This window comes from Siphateles boraxobius, unplaced genomic scaffold, assembly GCF_051911475.1.
Source record: "Siphateles boraxobius isolate OS27281-9 unplaced genomic scaffold, OSU_SipBor_1 6, whole genome shotgun sequence".
NCBI classification, from domain to species: domain Eukaryota; kingdom Metazoa; phylum Chordata; class Actinopteri; order Cypriniformes; family Leuciscidae; genus Siphateles; species Siphateles boraxobius.
In genome coordinates this window covers 18,164,558-18,173,179 of record NW_027509186.1, presented here as the reverse complement: position 1 = coordinate 18,173,179, position 8,622 = coordinate 18,164,558, and the positions used below count along the sequence as shown (strand labels likewise).

The 8,622-nt window shown below is 36.2% G+C and overlaps 2 protein-coding genes across 2 annotated transcripts; both read left to right on the top strand.

Annotated features, from left to right (window-relative positions):
* Positions 1–2,804: 2,804 nt before the first annotated feature.
* On the top strand, positions 2,805–4,684 carry cunh7orf78 (chromosome unknown C7orf78 homolog). Its single transcript, XM_077207385.1, has 5 exons — positions 2,805–2,913; positions 3,305–3,767; positions 3,877–3,961; positions 4,202–4,335; positions 4,425–4,684. The coding sequence occupies exons 2-5, from the start codon at positions 3,342–3,344 to the stop codon at positions 4,503–4,505; spliced, it is 726 nt and encodes a 241-aa protein (XP_077063500.1). The 5' UTR covers positions 2,805–2,913; positions 3,305–3,341; the 3' UTR covers positions 4,506–4,684.
* Positions 4,685–5,869: 1,185 nt separating this feature from the next.
* On the top strand, positions 5,870–8,099 carry arl4aa (ADP-ribosylation factor-like 4aa). The gene is made up of 2 exons (XM_077208005.1): positions 5,870–5,968; positions 7,387–8,099. Exon 2 carries the CDS (start codon positions 7,469–7,471, stop codon positions 8,075–8,077), a length of 609 nt encoding a protein of 202 aa, XP_077064120.1. The 5' UTR covers positions 5,870–5,968; positions 7,387–7,468; the 3' UTR covers positions 8,078–8,099.
* The last annotated feature ends 523 nt before the right edge of the window (positions 8,100–8,622 follow it).

Here is an 8,622-nt window from a genome sequence, read left to right as displayed (position 1 = left end):
TACTTTCTTCATTTTCAATCAAGCAGTCATTTTATAAAAATCGCAACATATAAATTAAAATGAGACTTATGAAATTAGTAGCATGACAAATGAGTTTGAGCCATTTATAAAAATGTTTCAAATAGCACAAGTAGGCCTACATCTCAGAGACGTCTGCATTTAGATCTGCAAGATGTATTTTTTTTTAGTGTTTACTCATCTGCAATACGTCTCCAGGACGTCCCTGTTAGATGTCATATGGACATTTAGAAGATGTCTTTAAGATGGTTAAGATTTAGAATGTACGTAAAACTGCTTTTCTAAGACGTTTATGAGATTTTTATTTTTTTATTTTTTATTTAGCATGCTTTCCAGATTAACATATCTAGCAGACATCTTACAGATGTACCTGTGCTATCTGGGATAATTTTCACCACAAAATGCTAAACATAATGCTAGACATAATGCAAATGTTTGTGACATTTGTTTGTTGTTAGAAAAGTAGTTAGTGTGAAAATTGTGTGTTCAAAATGTCCACAGGTTCAGAAGTGCCCACAGATGAAGAGTCCAATAATAATTCATTTTATTGTCCCGTGATATGCAGTGTATCTTTTTCCCAATCTGAATAGAGAACCATCTGTAGCCTAGGCTACGTCTTTTCAAGAAATGTGGTTGTTTTTTTGCTCTTCTTGCCTTTCGCCTCTTATTAACATGTGATGTAAAAGAGAATGTCCATCGTGCACCGGTAGCGATATTAAGTAATGTAGCCTACTTAGTAAAGTAAGATACTAACTTTGCCCTCAAAATTTAAGTCATGACATATCTGTTGTTGGATTAATTAGACTCATAATGGCTTTGCTAATGAGCAACATCTTTCTAATTTAACACTGACCTTACCGAGCATTAACAATCAACATGACGATAATCAGCCAAAGTTCTGCTCTGAGAAAGTTAAACACAGTCTGTTGTGGGATGGCTCCGAGACTTTGTGAAGGAATCACATAACCAGAGGCCATCTGTTAAACTGTTTTTATCAAGGGCGTGCCACTCCTTCTCAAAGAAGATGTGAATAACATTCGCGGGATGAAGATTGAGCACTGGTATAACACCATCTGTTTGTCTACGAGGGGTGTTGACACTGTATGAAATAATTGAATTCTTCCTCCACACTGTATATTTTTACTGAATGATACTCATTAGGCAGAACAAAACCACAACATATTCCTAGTGTTTTTACTTTGATTTAGATAATAGGGGTTAATGCAGCGTAACCGCTGTCACACCTAATGAGAAAAGCAGATTGTTAAACAATCTAAAGACTTTTCCGTGACCCAAAGGTGTGATATAAGCAATCGAAATAAAACAAAGTCTAAAAGCTGCAAATGTATAAAATTGAACTAAAGTGTTGGTAGCATGAAAGTAGATGCTTTAAAGGGAAAGTTCGCCCCAAAAATGTGAATTCTGACATTATTTTACTCACTTTCAAGTTATTCTAAACCTATGTTGCTATTTTTTATTCTGGAAAATAAAAGGAGAATCTTTGAAGAATCTTTACAAAATCCTTTATATGTAATGATCAAACTCCAAAATTGCATATAATTGTTTTATGGCATCAGAAGACGTGAAATATAGCATATGAGCTGTATGGACTACTTTAAGGATACTTGTATGCTCCATTTTTATAGCAGAAGAGTGTAAAAAATACAAATGTAAAGATTCGTTTGTAAGTTTTCCTTTTTGAGTGAACTATTCCTTTAAAACAAAATTGAATAGTCCATCTGATCACCTGTCAAATGATGATTTGTACTTTGTATGTGACAGAACTAAAAGGAGAGTGATTTGTCTGAACTTTTACAGGGGTTCTGAGGTCACATGCCCCACATGCTCTTAAGCTAAGATGCTCATTTCCATTGTTCATCTTGCTGCATTTCAAGACGAAGCAGCTGTTTATAAAGGGTTGACCAACCTACCAGCTGGACATATGACTTGTTCTATGTGCAATAGACAGTTTGTGCTCTTAAAAAAACATAACCCATGTAAAACCCAGCTGTGCTCTTTGAACCACTGATTCGACCCTTAAATTTGGCTGTTTTTCTTCTGGCCTGAACCGTTCATGTAAAGTTCATATGAAATTATAGTCAAGGTCAAGTCAACACCCTTCTACTCTAATGGCACGGTTTACTGAAGGCTTTTAAGCACTTAATCTTTTAGAATCCTTTTTTGTTGTGGTTGGTCTGTTAATAAAGTTATATATGATTATATTGTATTTACAATCATTTAGCGTCCTCTGTTTTCTTCATCTATTCCCCATCCCAACCTCTATCTTTAAATTAGTTGATTGCTACCCTCTGCTGGTTTTGATTTGAAAGTACAATTTGAACTTTTGATTCAACTTACTGCAAAACACAAAAACAACGCGCAACACACAAAAGCAACGTCCAAAACATTTAAGTTAACACCAACGAAATTGGAGTAATTTAGGTCAAAAAGCCCAATTGAACATGAAAGAGATCCATTTTTTTTTGCAATTGCTAAAAACTTTAAAAAGAATAAATATAAACCTGAAAAAAAGTTCCACCATATACACATTATTATTGATAGGATTATTATTTTATTCATTAATTCATAACTGAAGATATAACTCATAGGTATTCCTTGCAATAATATGTTTCACAAAGTATTTCATACTCAAAGTGGCTTTAACTAATAGTTTGATGGTTGCTAAGGCTTCTCTTTGTTTCCTCAACAATGTCCCCTCTGTGCTCTGTCCACATGCAGTCTCTGAATGAGAACTTGAAACTCTTGCTGCCTGGCAACCTCTTTTTGTTGTATCCATTGCTCCATGCTGAGCTGGCTTAATTTTTTGATCAAGCACAGGAATTCGAACTCTTCACTGTACTTAGTCATAGCTGAATGACAGCCACTCTGCTGTAAGTAAGTTGACCTTGATTTTAAGAAATGTCAGGTTGATAGAAATAGTTCATACTCCTATGTATGTATATGAATTTATCTGTCTGTCTGTCTATCTATCTATCTACCTATCTCTCTGTTCATCTGTCCATCCATCCACGCATTTAGTTTTGTTTTTACATTATTTAATATCTTGTTATTAAAATTATTATTATTATTACAGTAACAAAGATTTTAGCTATTTGTATACAGTAAATAATTACATTTCTATCACCCAAGTCATCATCTTGCTCCTGGTTTTGCATACTGTAAATACTGGCATTTATCTGATAAGATTCAATGAAATTCATGAAATTGTTGGTGCACTAAAAAGAGTAACCATTTTATTCATTATAAAGTACATGTTTGGTCTCAGATCATTGCCCTGAACATGTGGATGTGGCTGATTCACAATGAGTCTTCCTGAGCCTTTGGATACCACCACGTCTGTTGACTTCAGAAGAAAGCTGCTCTTTTCTGTGAGTCAAAACTTGATCTCAAGCCGGAGTTGTGGACTCGTCCCGCCACACCCTGTTCCCCTTGATCCATGGAACATGAAAGCTCCTGACTTCACCCCAAAACTCTACAGATCTGTGGGTTTGCCACGAATCAAGAGCGAAAACATTCACCTGGTTAAATCAAATGATAGTGTGGAACAAAAATCTTTTGTTTTGGAAAAGATGAAGGATGGTACTTCAATATTATCTCGACACAAAGAACAATCATTTATCACATTCTACAAACCACCAGATTCTTTAGAGACTAAACTGCTGTTTGTAAGAGCAGGGACAAATCATGTCGGGCCTTACAAAGATCCAAAACCTCACAACTTCAGACCTGTAAGTTTTTATAGTAAAACAATTATTGCCAATATTATCTGCACTGCACTGTATCAACACTAGATGACAGCCTTTATAATACATTTAAACACTCCTTATCCGATTGCAGAGTGCTGAGGGAATGCCAGACATGGTGACTTCTTTAGAAAATGATCCAGACTACTTGTTCTTAAAGTCTCAATGCCTAAAAGCAGGTGTAGTATTTTCATTAAGACATCATGACTGAAAACAGAGAGAAATTTGAATGTTTTTTTTCCAACACTGAACATTGGGTTGGTATAACTTGTGTTGCATATTATTGCCCTTGTGTTTGTACAAGCAATCTTGTACTTATCTAATAAAAAACATTGTATAGAACAAAGGTCTTTGAAAACACCCAGTAACCCAACATGCATTACTGATAAGCATTGCATTTTATTTCAATGTCTCAACAGTCACTGGCAGCCTTCCTGACCTGAACCCTTCTCATAGAGACAAAATGGACACTTTCAAACCGGCAGAGCTTAAATGGGACCCAAGGCTCATACTACCAAAGATGCCATGGCCTCCAAAATCTGCATCTTATACAGTGAGCATGTAGAAAACACCCATATTTATCTTCTACCAATTAACAGATTTGTGAACTTTTTTGGAAAAATTTTACTTTCTGTGTTACAGAGATATCGCCGCAGAAGAGATGTGTATAGTGCCTTAATGGACCGAATTGAAGTAAAGTTGACCAACTCCTGGAGGAAATAAATCTGTTTTGTAGTTTGCTGTTTATTCACTCATGTTATAATAAAGATAGGCTATTTATTACACACTTTCTGTTTCTCTTTCTTTTTTTGTTGATAAACTATACAAACAAGCAAACAGGCAAACAATTTTGCTTTTATATTGCATAGACAAAGTAAATGTAAGCATTGCATTAAAGCTACAATATGTAAGGTTTTGTAATAAAATATCCAAAAATCACTTGCACAGTGTGATATATTTCCTGCAGTTGTGTACTTATAATATCCCAAAAGTTCACAAAGATGTTTAATGTCCGAGAAATTCCAATTTTAAATAATGGCTCGTCCATGTTCACTTGTCGCCTGTCAGTCACGTAATATCAGCGTTATCCCTGGTTTCCGCTTGTAAAACCATAGTAGTAACCATGGCGACAGATGTGGACAACTGCATACTTCTAGGCACGCTCAAGCTGTTGTTGTTTCATTCAAACATTATGGACCACGGCAAGCAGACTTTGGGACTAAAGGAGAACTAAAACAAGGATCAATGAGTGGCGTTTTCGAGATGCCGAGCTCCCATCCGTGACAAACTTTGACTTGACAGAGACGCAACTGTTGCATGACTTTATTAGACAGGTGAGCAAATGTAGCAACATAAAACAAATCAATGTTATATAAATCAAAATGATGAAATGTTAGAATATGATCAGTATGTTATTCTAATGTTGATCTAGCTTACTGCTAGTCTCATACAGACAAACTAACACATAATAACATCTTTCAACAAACTCAAATGCAGTTTAGTGTGATAGTGTAGACCAAGTGAAACAGCGCTGCGTTACCTCACAAGTTTAATTTGTCTAATAAACTGACCTGTGTGAGTATTAATTCAGAACTTGCGGGTAGTAGTTTAATAGAATTAACTTAATGTCCTTATGCCTTTATATCCACTGGACTCACGTGTGGAGCTGATATCTGTCATTAGCTATCGCGACCTGCTTCATACCACAGTCATGTTAAAAACATCAATGTATTCACTCACTCATCCATTGACATTATTAGATCCATACTCATGACGACAAGTTCCATAATTCCGCTTATGCATCATCAACCTAGGCCTTTGTTATTGTAAGAGGTTAGCGACCCCTAGCGGCGAAAATACATTTTAGCTTTAATATAAATAAAGATACAATTTTACAAACGAGATGTTAATTGAATTTTGTTTTAATATTATTAAATGTCTTAATATACATTTGTATAGCACTAGAAATTTAATCTATAAACACTCTCATTTTTCTCATGTATCTTTTTGTATTCATTCTGGACGCATGACCTCCTTTTGCGTTGACCAATCATTTTAAAGGTAAACAAATGAGCTGCTGCGTGTTCGCGTGAGTGCAGGCGCGCGTTGCGTCAGTCAGGCAGCAGCACGCACGCAGAGCAGAGCCACTACTAGGGCGTTTATGAATGAAGTATGAAGTCTGAACGGTAAGTTGAATGGGCGACTGTGAGTTTAGTTTTAAAACTTTTAACTAAAGATAATGGACACAGACTCATCTTTATTTTCTATAAAAGCTCATTTTGTCAGCGCGTCGTGATTAATTCATTAAACTGGCCCCAGGCGCGAGCTGCAGTTCATGCGTTTTAAACATCCACGCATTTTCTCCAGAGCTGCTGTCACTTCCATTTAGGTAATATTTGCAGAATATACGGATGTAGTCACTGTTTAGGATGGATAAGTACGACGTCTGCGTGGACTTTAACGTTAGTTGCATTGAGAAAAGTTTCGATTCGACAGGTGGAGTGACTTCCAAAGAAACTACGTGCTCAGCAGAACTCTCTTATCGCGCTTGCTTTCATTGTTGGACCTCCCTATTTATCAGTTTCTAGGAAACAATATTGCGTCATGAGTTAATTCTATTTCATACTGAGATCTTGTGGGTTTACAACACACTCATGTTCATATTAATATAATTTTTACCTTAATGAAATTAACCTTCTCATAATGTGTACTAGTTTGGTGAACTATGACGAAGTATTTTGAAATGGGCGAGATTTTTGTCGTAATGCAGTATTGATATATAATTTTATATAGACTTTGAGTTTATGATACTATACTCACCTAGGCTAAATGTACTTTAAATATATAAAAATAACATTTAATGTACACATTGAGGCAAAAATGAAAATTGTCATCACTTACTCACCCTCAAGTTGTTACAAACCTGTATGAGTTTCTTTCTTCTGTTTAACAAAAAATAAGATATTTTGAAGAGTGTTGGTAACCAGACAGTTGACTTTAGCCATTGACTTTTATAGTATTTTTTTCCTACCATGGAAGTCAATGGCTACTGTCAACTGTCTGGTTAACAACATTCTTCAAAATATCTTTTTTTTTGTTCAACAGAAGAAAGAAATACAGGTTTTGAACAATATGAGGGTCAATAAGTAATGACAGAATGTACATTTTTGTCTGGACTATCCCTTTAAGGTGGTCACATTGTGACCAGTGTTTGGAACATTAATACTGGTTATTCAGTTGCGTAAAGTGGTTTACCAGCACTAACCAGTTTGAGCAAGGTCTACCATGTAGTTTAACGCTTACCAGCTGGTGGTCCAGTCTCAATTTAGATCTGTTTGGACCAACTAAGTTGAAATCATTGCTTGAAATGGTCTATGAAAGCTCATAACAGTATATTGGTTTAGGATCATGTGTCAGAATTATTTAAAAAAGTAACCTTCTTTACCTGGACGTTTCATTTTGTTTGACATGTTAAGATAAATTGTGACAGTATTTAAAACGGATTCTCACAAATAATTAATTGTCATTATGTAACCATGCAAATTGTTTTAGATCATTCAATCACCATTTAAAAACCACCATGTGCCTATGTATGAACTTCTAGGCACGCATTGGATGTGCAACTAGGATTTTGGACCTATGGAACATCATCCTAAACTCCTGTTGATCTCACACTCCTGAGGGAAATGGGGAACGGAATGTCAGAGCAACCCAACTTTCTTTCCAGTCTTCCGTTCTGTAATTCTCTTCACATCTCTATTCTGGGTCTGGACTCAGCTGGCAAAACAACTGTGCTGTACCGTCTGCAGTTCAATGAGTTTGTCAACACCGTCCCCACCAAAGGTTTCAATGCAGAGAAAGTCCGATTAGCTGTCGGGGACTCGCGGACGGTGACGTTTCACTTTTGGGATGTCGGCGGCCATGAGAAACTGCGCCCTCTCTGGAAGTCCTATACACGATGCGCGGATGGCATCATGTTTGTTGTGGACTCTCTGGACTCGGAGAGGATGGAAGAGGCTAAGACGGAGCTTTACAAAATCGCCCGCTCCTCTGAAAATCAAGGAGTGCCTGTGCTGATTATTGCAAACAAGCAGGACTTGAGACAGGCTCTGTCACTGTCCCAGATAGAGACCATGCTGTCGCTCAAAGAACTGGGACCCTCTACGCCATGGCACCTGCAGCCCACCTGCGCCATCATTGGTGATGGTCTCAAAGAAGGACTCGAAAAACTTCATGACATGATCCTAAAACGAAGAAAGATGCTCAAACAGCAAAAACAAAAAAATAGACCATAAATGTATTATGTAAATGGGGGGGGGGGGAGAACAATAGTTGTGAACTGTCATTTATATGTGCACAGAGTTGGTTAAAACCAACATGCACTTTAGTTGTTAACTTTCTTTTTGTTTACTTCTGGTTGTTTACTATCACTTAGAAATATATAAACTTAATATAATGTTTTTTTTTTAATTATCACACTGAAGGATGATTCATGTTGTAGGTTTTATTTAGAATGTTTATTTGCAATAAAAGGGCTTTCTATGTTTAAATTGTAATATGTTGTAATACTTGCGCACACACTGAGACTTTAATGTCTGACAAGTCATTTTAGGGTCAGGTAATTGTTCCTTATACTATCATGTAGAGTAACAGCTTGCCTAAGAATGAAAAATCTGTCATTTACTCATTCATGTTGTATTTTACTGAATAATGACTTAAATTTCAGTGTGTTCCTCACACAAAGCTATTGCATGTAGAGATGCACAATATATCTGTACCATATTAGTTAACTGCTGAGATTTGGGCATGCTCTTTTCCTTTATTCCTTTTACATTATATT

Excerpts from the sequence above, each read along its gene's own strand:
- arl4aa (XM_077208005.1), top strand. The coding sequence starts at position 7,469 with ATGGGGAACGGAATGTCAGAGCAACCCAACTTTCTTTCCAGTCTTCCG.
- cunh7orf78 (XM_077207385.1), top strand. The coding sequence starts at position 3,342 with ATGAGTCTTCCTGAGCCTTTGGATACCACCACGTCTGTTGACTTCAGA. Across the intron at positions 3,768-3,876 it reads AACCTCACAACTTCAGACCT|AGTGCTGAGGGAATGCCAGA; the intron begins GTAAGTTTTTAT and ends ATCCGATTGCAG. Across the intron at positions 3,962-4,201 it reads GTCTCAATGCCTAAAAGCAG|TCACTGGCAGCCTTCCTGAC; the intron begins GTGTAGTATTTT and ends ATGTCTCAACAG.